Here is a 23,976-nt window from a genome sequence, read left to right as displayed (position 1 = left end):
CCAGCCTCCTCCCACACTCCAAATGCTTGCCATTGCGAGGATTGTGTGCAGATCCCTCATGATGACTCACTGGCCTCTGGGTAGCCTCATGCACTTCAAGTCCTTTTCTACCCTTCAGACGCCAAGCAACCTCATGCAAAAAATTCAGCTGTAGATTTTTCTGGCTCCTGCTCTGTGTGCTGCAGCTTTTCTCACTCCTCACCTGGCTGGCCCTGAAATGGCCAGGGCTCAAAATGGTCAGAACAGTCCCTACTCCATCTCACCCCATTTTCTCCCATCTTCATGAACTCCTCCTTTTCCCCTGAGCTCTAGTGGTCCCTGGTTGGCAGTGTTTGCTTTTTAATAGTTTTATATTGATCAGTTGTGAGGGAGAGAGATGCTCTGTCATCTTGATGACGTCACTCTTAATTTAATAAATATATTTAAAGATAAAAATACTTTCTTAATCTTACATAATCTTTTCTAATTCTTGACAATAGAATATTCTTCATTTAAAATCATAATTCAAGGATATGACAGTTCTTAATACTTTTACTGAGAAAAAGAATATGTTGACATTCCAACATATGTCCTCTTAATGTTTTTGAAAATTTTAATTGCCTGTGATATCTGGAAGTCTAGGAAGAACAAGATGAAAAGACTGTTATTTTGCCTTAAAATCCCCCAATTTTTTGATTGTTTATCCTTATTCCACTAATATGGGAAAGACAGAATATTGTATAAAAGGGAAAATCATCTATAAATTCCTCTTTGATGGTAAGATAATGGATGCACTTTATATTTCAAGGAACTACATTCACTTGGCCACTGATTGCAGTAACTGTACTGTTATAACTGAATTCTTCTTCTGATTTGACGTGCTGTTCTCTTTCTTGTTACCTCTTTACCTAGTCTCATCCATGAAATTTTTCTGTTTTCCACTTTCTGGCATAGAATTCTTGGCTTACTTTGCATATTCTCTCAACTTAACATGATACTTAATTAGTTCTACCTACATGTATATATAGCATACATTATATGACTTGTCACTTGATGTTTGGAATAGACCCTGGAGAGTGAGACAGCCAAGTTCCAATATTCCACCTAAGGCACTGCAATTCATGTTCATAGCTAACATAGAAATGATGGGAAAGCTTTTCATCCTGAGATCTGCTAGTGGGTAGTTTGGGGTGAAGATTGAATAACCCTGCTGTGGAAGACCTCATTTGAAGCTCTTCAGATCACACTCTCTGGAGTGGAATTGCATCTCAATACCTGTAGGAACCAGAGAACTTCTTCAGTGATTTATTGCAGTTGTTCTCTTTTTATGATACAATTTAGCACTGTAATGTCCACCAAGCTTTGCCACTTTGATGCAAGTTCAAATTACCAGGCAGAGCTCTGAAGTATCATAACTGACTGTCACCTTTTGGTGAAAGAGACATAGGGATACTATTTTGTCAATCTCTATCTAGTTATAAGTATTAATGCACAAATGCCCTTTTCAGATACAATTGCCAAAGGGACAAGGAATAGATAGCACCTAGGAAAATCAAGTAAGTTTAGCATTTATATATATATATATATATATTTTTTTTTTTTTTTTTTTTTTTTTTTTGACCAGTAAGGGGATTGCAACCCTTGGCTGGGTGTGATCCACACCACGCTCAGCCAGTGAGCCCACTGGCCATCCCTATATAGGATTCAAACCCGCAGCCTCAGCACTAACAGCGCTGCATGCTCCCAAGTGAGCCATGGGGCTGGCCCAAGTTTAGCATTTCTAAATGATACAGAAAGAATTCACTACAGACAGGATAGTCAGTAATGAGATCAGCATCATTACCCAGTGAAAGATGAGATGCATCCATTTTGATCACCAAAAGACTTGGGGATCCCATCAGGCCTTCTGGAAATTTTCACTCATTTCTTCAGTCACAGCTTTACATATATGAAGTTAAAGTGGTATAGAACACTGCCTTGCTTGAGTAACTGATGGAAAATACTCTGATGATGTTTACCTCATCAGTCTTGGCATTATAACATATCAAGGGCAAGTAAACCATAACCTCTGGGCCAAATCTGACCTGCCACCTGCCAATTTTTCAAATTAAAGTTTTATTGGAACACAACTGCATCCACATTTATTTATTGTTGAGTGCTGTTTTCCCACTGTAAGGGCAGAGTTAATTAGTTGAGACAGAGACTAAGTGGTCCTCAAGTTCTAAAATATTTACTCTCTGTCCTTTTATGGAAAAAGTTTTCTTACCTCAGTATTATATAACTATTATCAGAACACTTATATAACTAGAATTGAACCACTTTACTTCCTTTTCCAACAAGCTTCCAAAATTTGGTTCGTCTGAAACATCCCTTTATTTACTGCTGTGAAACTAGAAAAGGGGAAAGTTAACCAGATACGTCTGAGAGTTCAGAAACATCCTCCACATTTTTGCCAGAGCCTTGAGGAAATATTTTGAAAAAGTGGCAAAGAAGAATAGGCAAATTCTTTGTGCCCCTTTCAGATGAAAAATAAAAATGTCACTTGTTTCATACCACCTTAAGTTTCTTTAATAATTAGAATTTGGCTGTGGTCTCTCTAAACTAGAAACAAGAGGCCACCCTATACAAAGTTTTGGTTTGCTTGTTTTTAACTTTATTCAGTATATACAATGATTGTTTGATGTTGCCTGAAAGGTAAAAAAAAAAAGTCATCAATAATTGTGTATATAATTTTGTCATAAGAAACAAATCACCAGAATCTGAATTCTATTTATTTTCACTTCCATTTTTTTTAAATGTAGTTTTTTTATCACTACATATTTCAATTATTTTTTATTTGAGTTCTTAATGTCACCCAAATATTAATTGGCCAAAGATAACCATTGACTAAATGCAAACTAATTCTGCCCCCAGAAATAGTTGTTGACTAATTCAAGTTTAATGAACCTCAAAATAGCATTTTAAGTATATTTTTATCTTTTATATTCTTTAATCATATCTGTCTTTAGGGCTTGGCTTTAGGAACATGAAAGAACTATTCTGAGCTAATTAAGCTTCCTTACCTGATAGGTTTTCCACAGCTCGCCTGACTCTGATCAGGGCAACAGCTGCCATAGTAACAATAGGAAAAGAAAAAAGGAGATTATGTTGAAAAAGATTTTGAAAATATGAAGACAATCTCATCCTCAAAAATCAGTCTGCATAACAATGTCACAAATTACTTCAAAACTGTGTGTCATCTCTACACCAGAACCTGAAGCTGTGCAAAAATGCCTCTTCACTGATCAAGTGAATACTTCCAATGGGCGAAGATGTACAAAGGGCTGACATTTATAAGACTGGTAAAATGTGAAATTTAAAGTGTGTTACAATACTCAGACTAGGTTATTCATTTTGATCATTTTGAACTATGATTTAAATATTCAGAAATATAATTATTCTATACTTAAACACATTCTCCTAATGTATAAGCTGCTTTAGGGAGAAGAGGCTAAATAATTTTGGAAACTGTGTCAGCTCTCGTGGGACACCAATCTGGCATTTAATTTTCTAAAGAAATAAATTACTACAGTAAATAGCATTCAAATGGCAAGGCAGCAAGTGGGATGGAACACAACTGAAACAGTAATGCCAAGCCCTCATATATAGCTTTTTTATTCTTTTTTATAATAGATATTTAAATAATACAAATAAAATGGCATGTGATAATGTTGGACCTGGGATCCAACTTCACTTTACTAATATAGGAAAGCTACACTTCAGTTACTTCTTTTGCAGAAAAGGGAAACTTATAGGCATGTGGTCAGAAGTCGATGAGACAGTGCATAAACAGTGATTTGTAGAGTGTCTGACACTTTGAAGTTTCCAATCAAATACTGTAGTCATTACAGATTCCCTGAGCTGGAAATCACTATGTGCCCTTCACAGAACTCCTGGAGCTCATCTCCCGTAAAACTCTCTTGTGGCACTTGCCACTTGCTAATTATATGAATGTTATTTGTTAACTCTCCTAGGGAGAGCTCTGCCTGATTCATCTTTGTATCCTCTTAAAATCTTCGGTCTTGTGTACAGTAGCCACTCAATAAATATTTGAATTAAAGTTTGAACTGATTAACGTATGCCCAAAACAATAAGTTAAGTTCTCCCAGGAAATAAACTCCTCAGGAAAGTGATTTTAGATTTATTTAGAATCTTCAGCAATGCTATTGGGAGCTTGGATTTGGATCAAATAAAATGGGCTTCAGTATCAACCTACCAGTTAATAGCAAAACAATGCTTTCATGGAAAAATTGATGAATATAAACATATAATTAATGATTATTTCATATATAATAAATATTAGCATAAATACATGAATGTCATGAACCATGTGCAACTACTCTGATAGTAGTTTAAATTTATTATGTTAATAAATTTATCTTAAAAATTTATTATGATTTATTATTTATTTACTAAGATTTATTATCTTTAAATTTATTATGTTAATTCTCACTAGAACCCTGTGAGATAGAAAATTTATTATCCCCATTTTACTAAAGAGGAAACAGGAAGCTGGAAGTCACACAGCTAAGCAGTAGGGACAGGAATTAAAGCTGAGCAGTTGATTCTGAACTCCCTTCTCTTAATTAATTTGTATGCAAAACTGCTTTTGTTTCACCATGTGTAGTGTATACACAATGGGGAATTATGAGATAATTTTAGGTAATGCATAGACAAATTCTTACTTTATTTGTTTTAAATCCATATTAAATATAGTGTGAGTTGATATAACCTTCACATGAAAATTGTGATTTTATGAATATTTTTGCTTAAGACAACATTAAAGTAGGTAGTGGTGTTAGTCCTGAGTTGTTTTAAGGAAGCATATGAAGTAAATAGTAATATGGGAGGTATTCACCTATAGCAACAATAATTAGGCAATTTGTGAATGACAAGATTAAGAAACCATATTCAAGAATATCCTGGACAAGTGCTTCCTACATTTTGACTCATAAGAATATATTTTTCCCTTTCTTGATACATTAAATAAATAAATAATCAGAGGATTTGATAAATGTGTACATACATAATTATAATTAAGCATTGCATTATACATGTATAGCATTATTTATATAATTATTCTATACATATTATATTTTAATGGAATTTAGTGATAAAATAGTAATGACACATGACATAAATTTCTTAAAGTTCTAAACTATGCAGCATGCAGAGACAACTTAATTACTGGGGAATTTGAGAATATCAACTTTTTCCTATATCACAAATTAAGGAAAAAATAGAATGCTACATGATGAGGGAAACAACGTAGGTGGAACTTGAAAATGAGAAAATTATGGCTATTTTTCCAGATGCTTAAATGATGTATCATAGACCACGAAAGCTGAAAGAAAACACCTAGTTTAAAGCTCCCTTTTCACTGATAAAAAAACAAACTGTGAAGTTAAGCTTCTGTCTTTGCTTTCACTCACCCACCTACAGAATCAATATGTAGCATATAAGATTAGAACATATATGACCTACATAAAAGTTAAAACTTTAAAGTTAAAAGAAGAAATGACATATAGTGATGATGGTGCCTGTGGTAGTACTTTTTGGCTTTGCTTAACTAATCAGTATGAAACTTATTTTAAAATAATAATCTATGTTTGCATAAAATTGTGTTTTATATTTCCCAAGAAAGTGCATATAATTGTTTATATCTGACATGGACTGAAGCAATTTGCCCATCTGCCGGAGTTTGTTCGAGTAAATCAGGAAATTGTTACCCATATATCTAATGCTCTATTGTACTAACTTTTTGTTTCCAGAAAGATCAAACAAACCCCATATTATAAACTGAACTCTATTATTTTAATTGTTTTTGGTAAGCATCTAGTGCTTTTAAGCAGTTGTGAATGACTGCTTTCTGCCACCAATAACAGCAGTGTTCGGGTAAGCCTCTGCTGGCTTTATTACTATAGCTAATCTCTGGTGGCTCAAAGTGCCAGTTGCTTTTCTCTGTATTTACAAATTCACTGCTAAGAAACTAGATATTCTGCACCTGTGGGATTCTGACAGCCCCAGCACAGATGTTGGCCCTGTCCCATCAGGCTGGAAAAGCTGAATTGGAGGCAGCGATGAACTCACTTGGCAGGGCCAACTTCCCAGCTTCCAGTCCTGGGTACCTGCAGTCTTCCTTTAGCCTTTCTTGCCTGTGGTGGTGTGCCCCAGGCGCAATATCCCTGCATTTTCACCAGCTTCTTTCCATCAATTCATGTTCTCAGGAAAGAAACTGATCAAAGCAATTACAGCAAGTTGCTAGATGTTTGATCATTAATATGGTTCGTCTCCCAGGGGAGACACTTTGAAGAGCTAAAAGCCTTTATCCAAAAGGATGAATTTCAGAGGGTGGAATTTCTGGCATCAATAAACCAAGAGGGAAAAGTTTTTGTTTGTTTTTGAGATTTTCCTTAATGCCCCTGAAATTGCACAAGGTCTGTTTCAACCAAGTGACAGAAAATCCCTTTAAATTGACCATACTGCTGCTTATGCACAGGTTTTAAAAATGCCTAATCTAGAAAATACACAAGTAATGATGGAGAAAGAAATTTTAAAAGTCAAAATTTTTCAAAGGCATAGAGCTCACAGGATTGCCAAAGGACTCAAAGTATAATATTCAAATCCTAGTGCATTTAGACTGACAGCCATAAAATTTCCCATTTCCAACTGAGTTTTACGGACTATTGCTCAGACAGACTTGTGCATATCACTATTATAGTATTATGTAACATTGATTCTAAAAATATATGCCAGGAATAAAGCAGGGAACAGGGAAGGGTGAGTTCCTATCTTCATGAAGCACCTAATCATACTATATCATAATTATTTGTTTGTGTGTTTATCCTCCTCCCTACACTGGAAACCACTTTAGGGCAGGGATATGTCTTCTTCGGCCATCTATCTATAGCCCTTAGCACAGTTTCTAGTGAATCTAAGACTCTTGACAAATAGTTGTTGAAAACATTTTAGAGAAGTACTGCTGTAGGACCTGGGTAAAACCCATAAGGATACACTAGATAATTAGCGGAAATTAACAATTTTGGAGGGAGTTAGATAAAGAGAGAAGGTTGAAAAAGAAAGAATTCCAAAATTAACAGGAAAATTATATTTTCCCAAGGGGTGAAAATAATTATAAAATAGTTTATTCTGTTCTTCTTTTAAATAGTTATGAGTGTTTCTCTTTTTTCAAAATAGATATAAGAACAGGAGCTTCAAAAATGGGTAGGCAAATATGCTGGTATTGATTTTGTTTTCCCATACTCTGGATTTTAAGTTATTAAATCATCCATTCAATCAGTCAGTCCACAAACACTTGTTAAGGACTCACTAGGTACAGACATAGAAAAAAGCAGGGTAAGATGAAAAGATACGTGTTCATGTGCGTTAACAACATTGGTGACTTTAACAAGGATTGCATGAGTTGGTGGGGAAAAAAGCAACCTTGGAAAATAAAGATAGTGAAGACAGTAGGCTTTCTCAAGATTTACTTATAAGTAGTAAGTGATCTACTTGTAAGGTGATGCATGACACTAGGGAACAAGTATTGAGCCCTTAAGGGCCAGGTATTGCTTAAAAATATTTTATGTATATATTAACTTATTAGAGCCCTACAGTTAAGTGGAAACTAGGTACTATATTACCCTTCTCATTTTACACATAAAGAAACCAATGTACTGATAGGCTAACAAACTTGTCTAGGGATAGGCAGAAAGCAGAAGAACTATAATTAACACCTTTGCTGGAAACCATTGTGATGATTTCTGAAGAGGCAAGCAAAATGTTACTTTAAGATGGACAGTATTAATGCATATTTACATTCAAATTGGGAACATCCAGTGGAGAGCGGTAGGGCTGAAAATATGTTTTCCTCTTGAAAATGTTTGCTACCATTTTTCAGGAAAAAAAAAAAAAATTAGGGCTATTTTTCCTCTAGAGAGTCTCAATCATCTGATGAATTAATTATTAACTTGCTGTCTATTTCTGTTTCAAATGACTATATTGTCCATTGAAACAAATATTAATTTTCTATCTTTGTATATATAGACACTTTGAGTTTAATAGAAATTATTCTGCCCTCTAGTCACCTTGTAAAGGCTAATAAAAATGACCGGTGATAAGTGGAAGCTAATTGTCAGTAGATAGTCATAGTTAAAACTATACTTATAGATTATCTATAGATGTTGATACAAATATAATACAGACACACATATAGAAATAAATATATAAATGTGAAGTATAAATATGTGATTTAAAAAAGAAAAAGAGAAAGAAATTCTAGGATCTATGAATAATACTTGGATTAGCTTCTCTGTCAGGATAATGCTTTTCATTTTTGCTATGTGTAAATATACAGAATAATTGAAAATAAAAATGTGTGTAGACCAAAATAAAACTAAAAATAAATCACAAAATATGTAGTTCAGTTTTGTTTTTAGTTTGTTTTCTTGGTTATCTTAAAATTTTAGTAAATTGTTATACCACTTGATAAATCTTCACTCAGTTTGTTACTGTGTGGAAAATTTTGAATTTACTGGGTTGGAACACAATGAATTAACCTGTATACAGACAAAAGTAGCATTTGAGAATGTAATTTGAGAGTAATTTGAGAGCTTTACACTGAATCTTTCTAACTTAAAACCGTATTTCTCCCTTCCACTGTTTCCTCTGTCACTTCCCAAATAGATAACGAGAGACTTGAGAGGAAGGTTGTACAGACAGGGTATGTTGACATGCCAGAGCAGAGTGAGGTTCAGATCAGCCTGTTGCGCCCAGATCCATGTGCTGAATTTCTCCTTATCCTTCAAAGACTGGGGGAAAGCTATCAAAGTTATTTGCAACAGATAGACAGTGAGTGAAAAGGAATTACTGAAAATCCTGGAACATAGAGGAATGTTTGTGAATTATGACATGAAATTTAAAGTTTGGAATTTGGAAAAATAAATTCCTCTTAACCAAGGGCTTGCCATAGTGTTACTATCATTTTTAGAGCTTTTAAACTTTCTTTAGACTCTGATAGTATCTATATTTTTTTCTAAAATTACTTAATCTATATTTCAACATTATAGATGGCACTTGAAGTAATACCATGATCTGAAGAATATTATGTACAACAAAAAAAATGTTATCATTATTGGACTCCATGTGGAAACAATTCTGCAAAATTGCAAAAATGATTTTTTTTTTCTGACAAGCTCGATACTGCATCTAAAGTCTCAGTAATCCTGGACGATGAGTTGGTTGCTGACATTAACACAGTAGAATCTCCTTTATTTCCAAATACATTTTGTATTTAGTGAACTGCAATTAGCAAAAAACTGAGAAGCTGAAGCATTTAACTTAAACTTGAATTTTTATTGTGAATTCTTCAAGTAACTATTTCAAATGGTAGAAAACTATATATTTTACTCTGCAGTTCAAGGCAAAGACAGAACCTGTCTTTTTCTATTTTATGCTCTAACAACACATAACTGCTTTGTTATTTCAGGAATCATTCTCCTATCAAATAGGGCATACGCACATTACAAACTCAGTTTTTTTTGGAAGAATTTCTTAACTTTTTGATTTTAAAATAAAAAATTAAAAGATTTGTAAATAATGTTTCTTTTTTATTGAAAAATCAGAAAAGAATCTTGAACTTAAAAATATACACTTTATTTCTAATATACGATTCTAATTATTTATTTTGCAGAATTTTTAACTCTTACCTAGTGTTGAACAACATCATAGACTAAATTTCCACTTCCGTTGGCATTTTCCTAATTGTTCATACTGAAAGCAAGTGATAGCTTATTTTTTGTATCTTACACTATGGTTTAGTTTTCATAAAGTATTACTTTCATTGAATATTATGTCCATGGTAGAGTAATGTGGGAATTGAAATAATCAGCACCCAATTAAATTTCAACATTTGAGATGGTACCAAATTTCTGGTCTTGAGGAAATATATTGCAAGATTCAAAATTTCTCAGCTTTACAGAATGAGTTGGGAAATTTGCTCTGTCTATTCTTTACCTGATTGAGAAGGTTATCAGTGATTGACACACTTTGCCTTTAGAGCAAACTCACCACATAGCTTAATCAATAAGATAGTCTCTAATGGTTTAAATTTTCTACCAAAGCATTACAGTTTAACTATAGGTCAAGTTTAAATAAGAGTTTATTCATGACTTTTATTCATTTTATGTCTGTATAAATATGTAATTATTCAAAGAATATACCTAACAAAATAATAACGGTTAATAACATTTCTTCCCCACTTCTTCTATTTAGTTGAAAGAAATATTATATATTTTTTCAAAGCTTCCTTGTAATACTAGAAAGCAATTATTCTTTTGCCAAAACTAATAAATGTATATTTCAAAAATAAGGTACTGATGTCAATAACAAATTTTTTTTCTAATTATAATGTATTTTTTTATTGGTTATAAGATCAAAAGCAAACAATGCCCAGAATATGTTATAATAATCAGTTCATTTTGAAACATAATGGTCATATAATGATCCACAATAATATTCGAAGTACTGATAAAAGCACTTGGGTTAAAACTACAGAATGTTAAGAAACCTTTAATAAACTATCGTTCCAATATTTGAAAAACTCAATAATGCCAAATCCATAGTGGGTAAACTGATGACAAACAAGACTGTAAAGATTCTCAGTATAGAGAAAAGAGGAAGAGCATGACCTCTGTGGTCAGTGGTCTGAAATCTAGCCCAGTGCTGCCATGCCATGTCTTAATTTGAGACTTGAGAAAATTACCTTACCTTCCAAAATTTACAATGATTGACAAGATTTGAAAGAGCCCTTTTTCCCAGACAAGTGGATGAAGAACAGAACAGCACATGCAAGCCATCAGAAAAATGAAAATGCATTTGTCAGCTTTCTTATTGTTAAACACTAAGTTAGAGATAGGGATTTAGATCTTCAAATAGTGGGCTTCTAAATACTTTACCCCAGAATGAAACATTTCACTTAGCCAGACACAGAGTTTGGCAACTTCAGGAATAGTTACTCACCATACCTCTGAAAATTGACCTCCTTTGGAGTGGCTGTATACTCAGAATAAAAAGAAGGAGAGGGGAGCTCTATGTTAGAATAATTGCATCACTTCCACCCACATATATTTACTAAAACCAGTTGAATATTTTTGGTGGGTTTTTTCCTGTCCTTAGGAAGGGATGTATATTAAAATTACTGTGTTTATAAATCATTAGAATAGCTGTTTTATATCTTAGATGGAAAGGAGATTAATTGAATTTATTACCATGATATTCTAACATTGAGGGAGCAATATATGGGGGCTTGGGGGAGCCTCATATTAGATATTGAAATACTCCAAATTGCTAAAGTCTCATAAGATTCTACTAGGCTCTGAAACTTTATTTTTAAAATCTCTATTAGTAATTTTTTTTTTTCCTTTTTGGAAAACATGTTTGAATCCTCTCTAGCTCTGCTTTGAAAATATGGAAATAAGTGAGGTATAGTTACAAATACAGTAGCATCTTCAAAAAAAATTGTTTTATGTGTTTTTTTGTCACCAACTAAATATACAGGATCGTTTGTTTTATTTTACATCAGATTTTAAAGTACTGCTTTTTAAACTTTTATTTTATTCTATGATTATGTAATATATTTACATAGCTTAAAGGAAAACCATATCTAAAGATATAGTTTATGAAATCTAGTTTATATTGCAACTTTTACCCTATTTTCTCCCTCATGTAAACACGTGTTCATATTCCTTCATTATTAGATAATGGCACATTGTATATACTTTTCTTCATTTTGCTTTTTTACTTAGTGTATTGTGGTGATCGATCTGTTACATGTTGTGTTCTCTGGAAAGCAGACTCTGAGATGGAGATTAACATGAAAGTGGTTTAGAGAGTGCTATTGGAAGTACTACCTATGGAAGGGAACTACCACCTATGAAAGAGAAGGAAAAAGAAGGAAGCAGGATTGGGAAGAGGGAAAATTTGGAATGAGATGCAGTCTCTATAAAGCCTGTGGTCAAGCCCACCTCAAGTTTGTAGCTGGACTGACCATTCAGAGTTGTCCGTCAGGGTGAGTGGTCCAGACTATTACAGTATTCCCCAGGAAAGAGAAGTAAACTAGGATGAGGCTACATTCTTGAGCTAAAGTAATTCCCAAATAATGCTGAGAGGCAAGGTCTATCTGCCAGAAGCAGCCCCAATAGTGAAAGAAGCAGGGAAATCCTTCACTCCCAAAGACAGATCTGGGTGGATACCACAGCATCCACTGCGCACTCCATAGAAATATATGGAGATATTCCTGCTTCCTTTTCACAGCATGTGATGGTGCAACAGTTTACTCAAGTAGGACTCTGTAGATGAACACATAGATTCTTTACAATTAAAAGTAATTTTGATGCATTAATTTCCAGTTCCCAACTACTAGCTCCCTTCCTAAGATTTATCCTGAAGTAGCTACAGTAAGAAACATGGTCTCAAATAAATCACACAAACACATAAAGAAAATTTATGGGATTAGTCACATACTCAAGAGAAATAAAAACATATCGACATAAAAATTTGTATATGAATATTCATAGCAGCATTACTCATAAAAGCCAAAAAATTGTCCATCACGTGATGAATGGTTAAACAAAACATCGTATATCCATGCAATGGAATATTATTCAGCAATAAAAAGGGATGAAGTACTGATACATATTACAAAATGGAGGAATATTTAAAACTTGCTAAATTAAAGAAACAGATCATAAAAGACCACATATTATATGTTTACATTTTTATGAAATGTCCATAATAAGAGCATCTATGAAGATAGAAAGTAACATTAGCGGTTGCATAGCATGGGAGAAAGAACAGAGGGTGGGTAATGGGTAAGGTGTTTCTATGGGTGGTAAATAATTTATTCCAAAATGGTTGTAGTAATGGTTGAAAAACTTGTGAATATACTAAAACCCTGATCTGTATTTTTTAAATGGGTAAATTTTATGATATGTGAATTATACCTCGAAAAATCGATTGAAAAACAAAAATCCATGGAAAATCCCTCAGTGTACAGGTAGCTGTATTGAAATGATGTGTGTGAGTGCTTGGGAATGAGGTAGGTGCTGTAGATATTGTAGCGTGGAACATGGCATATCTGGTCTTGCTGAGATAAAAAATATACTGTTGAAAAACAGATTGTGCTCATGCTTTTCTAGCGCCATTGTACAGGGACATTCTTTCACAGTTTCTGCAGTAAGGAAATAGTAACCAACACCACCACTGATGCAAAAGTCCACAGGGTAAATTCTAGGCAGCTCTGAAACCTTGCTGATTTGAGGAACTTAAAAACATAGCCTCAAGTGTTCAGTCCTCTAATTTTCTCATTCGAATTCTCCAGAGAGAATGATCATTTGTTTCTAAATTTCAATGTTGTTCCCTCGGTTCTGCAAGACTTATAGAAGTACCTGGTCAGCTACTCCAAATCTCCTCTACCACGTGTAAATTCAATATACTTCAAAAATAAATGCCAACATCAACACTTTGTACTTCCCTTTTTTCTGAGATACCGGCCCCTCAGTCCTTGTTTCCTTGGTAGTTCTCTGTAGCCTGCGAATAAACTACTTTTATCTAAATTCTACTCTATCTAGTTGTTTTCTTAAGAGGTTTGGTCTCGAACACATTACTCTGTCACTATCAGAAGGAAATCTATCACTCTGTCTTTTTCTTTTTTCTTTTTTATAGAATTATATCTAGTTTTCTACTGACATTATATTGCAGGTTGCAGAAAAATAACAAATGAAAACCTGAAACTTCAAAAAGGAATAAAGAGTGCTGAGATCCAGGGCTGAGATACAATGATGAGGAAAACTTAGAAAAGAAAGCATCACAGCAGCAGTAGCAAGGAGGAAAGGTCTTTTGGCAACGTAACTAAAGTGTTCTTTGAAGTAAAGTAGATACATATGTGTGTATTTATGTCCGAGATTGCCTATATTCACACACACATATAAAGCTTCAAAAAAAATTTTCATATAGAGTTTACTTTAATTCAGGATTCAGGTAATATTTTATCATTAGAAGCTTTGTCTAGAGAAAATCTGGTGCAGAAAGCCAATACATGAAGCAGATCAATGTAAAATTGTCCCTAAGTAACATGGGAGCAGAAGCCTTACTCATTCCTTTCTCCTCTTGTTCAACAAAGTTCCTTGATATTCTCTGAGAAACTTAGGCTCCCCAGACCACACAGTATGAAAACCATTCATTTAATCAATTAGTATTACTACCTTTAAAGAATCTCTATGTTTTACATTTCTAAAAATGTTACCAAATTAATAAAAAGACAGGCTGATTTGATCATCATACATCATATACATGTATTAAAATACAACTCTGTATGTCGTAAATATGTACAATCAATACATTCCAATTAAAAACAAATAATTACTTTAAGAAAAACCAGATACATAGTTAAGATAGGAACCTCAAAACCAAATACATAAAATAACAAAACAATCTAGAGAAGATGAAACCATTGGAGTTATTTTTATAACACCAATTGGTTACTTCTTAATTGATTTCAAACCAACTTTACTGATTTTCGTAGTGCACTAATCTAAGATGTCACTCGAATTTGGCTAAATCAGTTACAGTAGACTGAATAGAGAACTGTTAAAAAACAGGAGTGACAATTACAATGCAAAGAGAAAGAACTTATAAACTACTAAGTCAAAAAGAACAGAAAAGTAGCCCTTAAAATGGCAACTGAAGAGTAATAACCAAGAATACTTGAGCAATAACGAAGAGCAAATTAGCCAAGAATCCAGATGTTCTTCAAGTAATTGTGTGAACATGTTCATTTTTTCTATAGTTTCTATAAATAAACACTTTCTATACTTTCATATTTTTATAGTATCAACTGTTTAGGCACGTAATTTTCAAAAACTCAGGTAGTATGTTTACATTTAAAATTGTTTACTTCTAAATTTAAAATATTGTATACACATTCTAAATTATAGCCATGAAAGGCCTTCTGTCTAAATTTTGTGTAACTTCTATTGAATATTAACATTGGATCTTGTTTATACAATATGGATAATTGTTGCTTTGCATTGCTTCGCCCCCCACAGATTTGTCACCCACTTCCCCTGGGTGATGGAGATGCAAAGGATTACTCAAAGCCCATCTCTTCTGAGCAGTGAGAAGCCCCAAAGTAGTTAACTTTCCCAGGACCCTCCAGCAAGAGGCATCCCTTCCTTGGGAAAATTAACGCCAAATTGGGGTTCTCTTCCTGCATTTATTTTCCAGGCCAGGAAGTTACAGGAAGAGAACAAATGTGGGGTTATAGTTTAACAATATAAGCTGGTAACTTTCAGTGAAACAAGCCAGATGACATATTCCAGTAAGGCTATCAACAAAAGCTTTGATCTTAACAAACATTCCTTCTTATAGCAATTTCTCAGTATCTTTACATAACAATCAGTAATTAGTCTGTCTTGGAGCCAGCAACCTGCTCTATCACAATTCTTATCTGGGAACAGAGACTTACAGCCTGAGGAAAATTTCCTGTCCTTGCAAGGTCAATATTTGGAACTACAAGATTTTGGAAAACCAGGCCCTTTGAAGTACATATGCTTTATAGTATATTCCACAGATAATCGACTAACTTCAACTTTCATTAGAGGAGTGAGAACAAAAGCCATCAAATGTCAGAGATAGAATTAAATATTCTCCTAGTAATATCGATGTAGAAAAAATGAGAACATATTGCAGATGTATTTAGAAATTTGAGACAATGAAAGTTTAAATGAAAAAAGTGAGAACTCTATTGTTGTTACTGCTCAGTATCATGAATTATATTCTTATTGCTGTGAGGTGGAATAATAGATTGCCATTTTACCCTCTTTAGAAATAACCAGTAGTCATTATTTTCATATTTGTCTTGGATAAAAATAAGAACAGTATTTGAGAAATCACAACAAAATGTGTGAGTACAAAATTTTTCTCATTGGAATGAAGCTAACATACAACAGTATCATTCTGATAATCTAATATAGGTGATTTTGCATTGTCTCATATCATTAATTAATCTATATTATTTCATTGCAACCTGTCATATCAATTATGTACATTTTGTTTCCCTTCTTTCACTTTCAAGAATCGTGTTCCAGACATCTCACTAACAAGATTTCTGTAAACTAAACGAATTCAAGGAAAAAAGTGTGTCCTAGCACCAGAAATTATCTGAAAACCAAGTGCTTAGAGTTTAGTATCCAGGCTAAGTATTCTGGATTAAGTTTTCACTTATTTTTGCAAAACAAAATTTTCACACTCAAAATGAAAAAGGCTTACATGGGAATTTGTTTGGAGAGCAAATAATCCATCCTGCACAAGAATGTCAGAATTTAATATGATAGCTACAGAGTTGTCAGTCTATTAAAATGTAAGAAATAAAAGAATTTTGAATTCATTCAAATTTAAAGGCAAACGGCTGTGGATCTTTATCTTGCCATTTTTTTAAAGCCCTACATGAAGAAATTAATATTTATTTTTTAATGGATAACATGTGAGTAAAACTGAATCATAAAATTCTAAGAAATATCTCAACAGAGTAATCATAGAATCATTTTCTTTTTAGAGCAATTTTTCATAGCTCTCTGGTAGCTTTGTAATTATTTAAAAATCTATATCTTTCTCCTTTATTTTGATACTCATGAATAATAAGAGTATGAATTAACAGAGAAAAACATCTACTTAAATATGCACATAGTTTTATGCCATTGCTGAGCTATGTCAAAATAAAGTTCCAACATTCACAATCACTACAATCAAAACCATGTTTCTAAGACCATTTCATTTTATTTATTTTTTAAATAGCAAACTTTAATGATTCATCTTTATGATGATTCAGGAGAGGTAGGTAAAAACTTTATTTTTAAATTTAAAAGCTAGGTCATGTGTAACTATTGTAGAAATAAAAATTAAATTTAAAAATCAAAAAAACTTAATTACGATCATAAAAACTTTAAGCTAACAATTACAAGTAAATACTTTCCCATCTGCAGAATATGAACTGAATGTTTCTTATTCTTCAGAATCAACTTACTTCTTTGTAAACTTACTGTGTGAAATAGTGTTTTATTTTCTAGTTCAGTCATTTTGACACTTGACAGTGTTACTAGTTAAAAGGGTTTGCAGTACATTTGAGACTTTTCCAGGAAGAAAAAAATGTAAAGGTTTTTAAAATAAGACTGTAAGTTAAAAAGATGAAATCAAATATATTCATTCTAAAATTTCTAAACACTACAAAGGCCATATTCCATTACTTATTTATTTACGATACTACACTCAATGAGAAACAAAGTCTTGAGAATGCAAATAGTGTATTTTTTAATCCAAAAATCATGTTAGGCAATTTATTTTCCAGTATGTAAGTTTAATAGTTGCCCTGGCCATAATTCAGTCCATCTTAGGTTAAAATTTTTAATAATATTGAAGCATAACAAAGGATAGAACCTGAAATAAATGCTCATTTCTAACTCTTGAATTCTGAGCTGTGCTCATTTTTAGTTTATTTCTCTTTTCACATAAATGTAAATTTAGATAGACAAATAATTATTGGTATACTATTTTATGTTCACAGTGAATAGAATGAAAAGCCATATGTCTGTTTATCTTTACAAGGTTATTTTTGTTCACCAAAAAAAAAAATGCTTTCCAGTGTCCTTATTTTCTCTTTGTTCTTGGCCCCTTGGCAATCTTCTTGATAACAATTTTCACCCAAGTTATTCCTAAGGATGATAGGCCACATAACTGAACACAAAAAGCGTGCATACTGTGTCAAGGCTGCAGGATATCACAAATATTTGTAGCTTGCTCTGTTTCCTTTTGCCCCTAGAAGAGCAATTTTTCTTGATGTTTTGATAGTTGCAGATGGGGCAAGGTAACTGATGTCTGAAAGAAAACAGTGCAAGGAACAAAGGCAAAAGATGAAAAAGTGCAATGTCTTGATGGGAAGGATGAGTGCATCAGCTTTTCTCCTGTTTTTCATTGATAATTCACTGTAATTATGAAAACTTCTTTATTCAAATATTAGTGACTTTGTGTAATTAATGCAGTACTCAGATGTACAGACTCCTAATAACTTTTCACTGATACAAAGGCATTCTTTCCTACAAGTTTTTTAGTAAATTTTATTGTGTATATTGAAGGTATGCAACATGATATTATGAGATACATATGGATAGTGAAATTGTTTTTATAGTGAAGGAAGTTAATATCCATTATGACATGTAGTTACCCACTTTTTGTGTGTGGCAAGAGCAGCTAAAATCTAATCATTTACCAAAAATCTCAAATACAGTATTATTAACTATAGTCCTCACATTGTACATTAGATCTCTAGACTTGTTCCATCTATACGTCTGCTACTTTGTATCCTTCGACCTACATCTACTTTTTCTCCTTCCCCCTGTGATCTACCACCCTTGGTAACCAGTTTTATTCTCTTTGTCTGTGTATTTGACTTTTTTGGTTTTTTAAGATTCCATATATAAGTAAGATCATGCAATATTTCTCTTTCTATCTCTGGCTTATTTATTAATATTTTATGATATATGCACACAATTTCTTTATCCATTCACCCATGTTCACTCAACATTATTCACAATAGCCAAGATATGGAAATTTTTCTAGTAATTTTGGGATTGTTATTTATGAAAAGGTGAATCACTGTACTACAACTCTGTTGAACAAATCAAATTAGCCCCCAAATTCAGTTTCATACTCTGACCAGTTTGCAGTGAGAATGGTACACTGAAGAAAATCATATAAATTTCTCTCTCTCTTAGATTTCCGGACCAGTCAAGAATTTTACTGGCTGCATAAAAGTTATAGAAATCAACAACTGGAGATCTTTCATCCCATCCAAGGCAGTGAAAAAAATTCACATTGACAATTGCAGGTAAAGTATCACCAGTGATCTTTCAAATAACTTGTTCGAATAAAGACACCAAAAGGCGTGATTTCCAATAGAAATAATGTAATCTAGAATATACTATACTACTTTCATTTTGTTTTTTTCCCCTCACATTGTATTTTACTTTCTTACAGACTTCAAAATGTTTAAGCTGTAGTCCAATTAAATTGGATCATTTATTTATAATGGGTGTCTGCTTTGTGATGTATAAAATACATCATATCAACCAACAATCAGTCATGATCAGAAAATATTATCTGTCAAAACTAGTTTTAAAAATAAGTGCAGTAACAGTCATGCATGTGGCATATCATTTAGAATGCTAAAATGTTTGTTTGTTTGTTTGTTTGTTTGTTTCCAAAAAATCACTCTTAAAAAGTTGTCCTTGTGCTTCAGTTTCCATTATCGGTGACACATTTTCTTTCAGACAATCTGCTTCGCTACAAATGTGGTTGGTGGGGACAGGGGGACTAAACTAAAGAGAGAATACATTTTATACAGTATTATTTATTAGTGCATTGGTGTGATGTAGTTAAAATATTTTTCCCTGGCTGTTAAGAAAAAAAAGAATTGTTTTTGAAGCTTTGTGGTGCTTTGGAAAAGGGTCACACAGAGTAGGTAAGATTGCTTGGTGAGGCAGAGTGTTTGATCACAGGTCAGCATAAAAACCTGTTTGTCTAAAGCAAAAACACATTGAATCATTCTACTGAAAACATTTCTTTGGGGGGTGTGGGGGTGGCATGTGGAGTGGCAACTGGTTCATAGAGGGATCCAAACCCTTGATCTTGGTTTGAGGACCTCGGTGTTATAACACCATGCTCCTGAGCTCACTGTCCAGCCCCCCAAAACATTTTTAAATATTGAAATTCTACCATGCACTATGGTCCAATGTGAATAAACAGTTACATAGAGACTGTCTTTAAGGAGTTTATAGTGTAGTAGAGAAGATTTTGATGAAATATTCAAATGAATATGTAAATACGAAAAGGGCTCTGGGGAATAAAAACACAGAAGGCTATAAGAACTTCACATGTGAGTATATGAATGTCATCAAAGCATTTCCCTCATAGTTAGGGGGAATTGTGTATAATCAAGAATTTAAGACATATTTCAGAAAGTAAAAGAATAATTCATTCTCCATTATTTTATGAACACTACCCTTTAGGCTAGTACATTTAGAATATATTTGTGACCCCTATGATACAGTAGTAGTCTGGCATTTTTGTTTGTTTGTTTGTCTGTTTTCTTTGGTCTTTAATCAAACGAAAATGTAGCAGTTTACACTATATGCTGGATGTGTCCTTGCAATTTTATTAGAAATCAAATACCTGTAAGTCTTTATATTTTACCATTTATTCCCAATTTTGTTTAAAAAGTTTGTCTCTATTGTTCGTTGATTTGCAGTTAGCAGTATTTCCTAACACTTACTTAACTTTCAGTTTCTTTGTTCCCTAACTTCTCTGTCAAATACTATGATCTGTTAAATGATACTAAATGAATTCTTAGCAGTCACTAAATACTAAATCCATTGAAAAGATACACCCCCTTGATAATTTATTTAACATTTGCTAATTACTTAGATGATTTTTCTATTTTTAATTATTTTAAATATTTTAGAAGTGTTTTGATATTTAATTTTATAAAAGCAAAGCAAATTTTGTTTACAAGAATGTGAAAGAAACAAAAAAATTCAATGTGTGATCTCACCTATCTGTAGGCCAATTCTAAAGTTTGTCTTTTTTAAATATCTCTTCTATAGAAGTCTTATTTTATTTACTGCCAATATTGTTCATTTGACCCTTATGTTGTAATACTGGTTCTTAAACTACTATGTGTGTGACTTAAAGCTTCCAGTGATAAATAATGTCCTTCCCTGCCTCAGTTTAGTGTTGCTATAGCAGAATACCTGAGGCTGGGTAATTTATAGAGAAAAAAGGTATATTTGGCTCATGATTCTGATGATTTGAAAGTTCAGTGTCTGGCCACTGCCTCTGCTGAGGGCCTCATGCTACTTCAACTCATGGTGAAAAACAGAAGGGGAGCGGGCATGTGCAAAGAGATCACTTAACAGGAGAGAGAAACCGAGATAGTCAAACTCTTTTCAACAACACACTCTCCCAGGAACTAGTCCATACCTGAGAAAGGGAGGATTCACTCCCTGGGATGTTATTAGTCTATTCATGAGGGATGCGCCCCCATGACCTAAACACCTCCTGCTAGGTTCCATCTCCCAACACTGCCATATTGGCGATCAAATTTCAACATAAGCTTTGGTGGAGGAAAACTACATTCAAACCATAGCATTCCCTACAACATCTAACAAAACTGTGAGCTGGTAAGAGGCATTTCATTTGTAATTAGGGTTGGGGCAAATGGAGACTGGAAATGTCTCTGTGCACTTACTGTGCTCCCCTCGCGACTACTTTAATTCACTTAGGACTACCTCTCCTAAGAAAGACATTATACTGGATTTGTTTAGAATACAATTTTCAAAGCCCAGTTCTGCAAATTATTGGCATGACACTGAACAAGGTTTAAAAGTCCCCCATTCCTCAGTATTCTTATCTCTGAAATGAGAATAATAACTCTTTGCTCATAAGGTTGTGAAGAAGATAAAAGTGAACTGTGCCTTTTGTTAAAAATTCAGTGACACTGGCCTTCTTTGCCAAATTTGCTCCCACTTCTGGAAAGTTCCATCTTCTATTCTTGCTTCCTGAAACTTGTCTCTAATACCCCCTACTTTTTATTTGCATAATGTGATTTTTATTTTTACATTACTCTTTGCATATATTTATTTGTTCATAAGCTTCTTTTATATCTCCCTTCACTGTAACATACACTTCTGTGGACATGGACTCCACTGGCCTCTTTCACTACTATGTCCCCAGGGACTAGAACAGCAGATGCTCAGGAATTTTCTGTATAAAAAAAAAGAATCTTGTGATTCTTTCTTCACTGAAGTTTTTTATTATAAAATTTCTTTTAGATTCAATCTATACAGTGATTCCCAAGCTTTTGGTCTTTGCACTCGTAAAAATACTACTTGGCTGTAAAAAAGAATGAAATACTGCCATTTGCAACAACATGGATGGACCTAGAGAGAATTATATTAAGTGAAACGAGTCAGGCACAGAAAGAGAAATATCACATGTTCTCACTTATTTGTGGGAGTAAAAATTAAATAAATAAATACACAAATAAACTGGGTGGGGGGAGGGAAGAAGACACAGCAATTACAATTCCTTGAAGTTGATAGGACAAGTGAACAGAAAGGACATTGTTGGGAGGGAGGGGGGAGAGGGAGGAGGGAGGGAGGTTTCGGTAATGGGCCTCCAAAATCATCCACATTGTATATTGACAAAATAAAATAAAATTTTAAAAAATTATTCTTGACAACAACAAGCTTTTTTTAAATGTGGAATATACATATCAGTATTTAACAGATAGGAAATATGGATTAATTCTCCTTCTTTCTGGTAAAGTACACATAACAAAATTTACCATCATAATCCTTTTTAAGTGAACAGTTCAGTGGTATTAAATACATTCACAATGTTGTGCAATCATCACCACTTTCCATCTGAGTAATATTTTTCATCTTGTAAAACTAAAACTCTACATAAATAACTCCCCTCTCCACACCAAGCCCATGGCAATCACTATTGCTACATTCCATCTCTATGATTTTAACTACTTTCACTACCTCATATAAATGGAATCATAAATATTTGCTTTTTCATGACTGGCTTCTTTCACTTAGCATAATGACTTCAAGGTTCATGTACGTTGTAGCATATTCAGAATTTTCTTTTTAAGTCTTAATAATATTTAATTTTATATATATCACATTTCCCTTGTCCATTCATCTGTCAATGGACACTTGGGTTGCTTCCATCTTTTAGCTATTGTGAATAATTTTGTCATAAACATAGATGTTCAAATATTGCTTCTACACCTTGCTTTAAATTCTTTTGGACATAGACCAAAAGCGGAATTTATAGATTATATGATAATTTTATTTTCAATTTTTTGAAGAACAGCCCTACCATTTTCCCTAGTAAATCTATCATTTTACATTCCCACCAATAGTGCACAAAGGTCCCAATTTTTTCACATCCTGTCAACACTTTATATATACTAGTTATTCTAATGTGTGTGAGATGATATATCACTATAGTTTTAATTCGCGTTTTCCTAATTATTAGTGATGTTAAGCATCTTTTTGGGTACATATTAGATATTTGTATATCTTCTTTTGAAATTTTTTTATTCAAATCCTTTGTCCATTTTTGAATCAAGTTTTTTTGTTGTTGAGCTTTAGGAGTTCTCTATACATTCGGGGCATTAATCCCTTATTGAATATATGATTTGCAAATATTTTCTACCATTCTGGGGGTTGCCTTTTTACTCTGTTGATAATATCTTTTTATGTACACATTTTTTAGTTTCTATAAAGTCCAATTTGTCTATGTTGTTGTTGTTGCTTACATATTTGGTGTCATATCCAAGAAATCACTGCCACATCCAATGCTGTGAAGTTTTTGCCCAATGTTTTCTTCTAAGAGTTTTATAGTGTTTAGTCTTATATTGGGCGTTTGATCCATTTTGAGTTAATTGTTGTGTATATGCTTAGGTAAGTGTTTAACTTCATTTTTTTTCATGTGAATATCCAGTTTTTCCAGCATCATTTGTTGAGAAGACTGTCTTTCCCTCATTGGATGGTTTTGGCAACCTTGTCAAAAATTATGTATGCAAAGACTTATTTCCGGGCTCTAAATTCTATTCCATTGGTCTACATGTTGGTCTTCATGCCAGTATCACAATGTTTTAATTACTGTAGCATTATAGAAAGTTTTTAAATCACGAAGTGTGAGACCTCCAGCTTTGTTATTCTTTTTCAAGATAGTTTGGGCTATTCAGGGTCCCTTGAGATTTCATTCATGCTTTAGAATGGGTGTCTTATTTCTGCAAAAAAAAAAGTGTGATTTTTCTAGAGATTGCATTGA

General features: G+C 33.2%; 1 protein-coding gene across 1 annotated transcript in view; it reads left to right on the top strand.

The window, feature by feature from the left end:
* The window catches only part of EYS (eyes shut homolog), a 1,675,061-nt gene that overhangs the window by 1,160,676 nt on the left and 490,409 nt on the right, over positions 1-23,976 (top strand). The window contains 1 exon segment of the mRNA XM_063097631.1: positions 18,843-18,955. Within this exon segment, the coding sequence (XP_062953701.1) occupies positions 18,843-18,955 (113 nt within the window).

Source organism: Cynocephalus volans, chromosome 5 (assembly GCF_027409185.1).
Source record: "Cynocephalus volans isolate mCynVol1 chromosome 5, mCynVol1.pri, whole genome shotgun sequence".
NCBI classification, from domain to species: domain Eukaryota; kingdom Metazoa; phylum Chordata; class Mammalia; order Dermoptera; family Cynocephalidae; genus Cynocephalus; species Cynocephalus volans.
The sequence above is the reverse complement of the archived record's forward strand: the minus strand, read 5'-3'. Positions and strand labels throughout refer to the sequence as shown.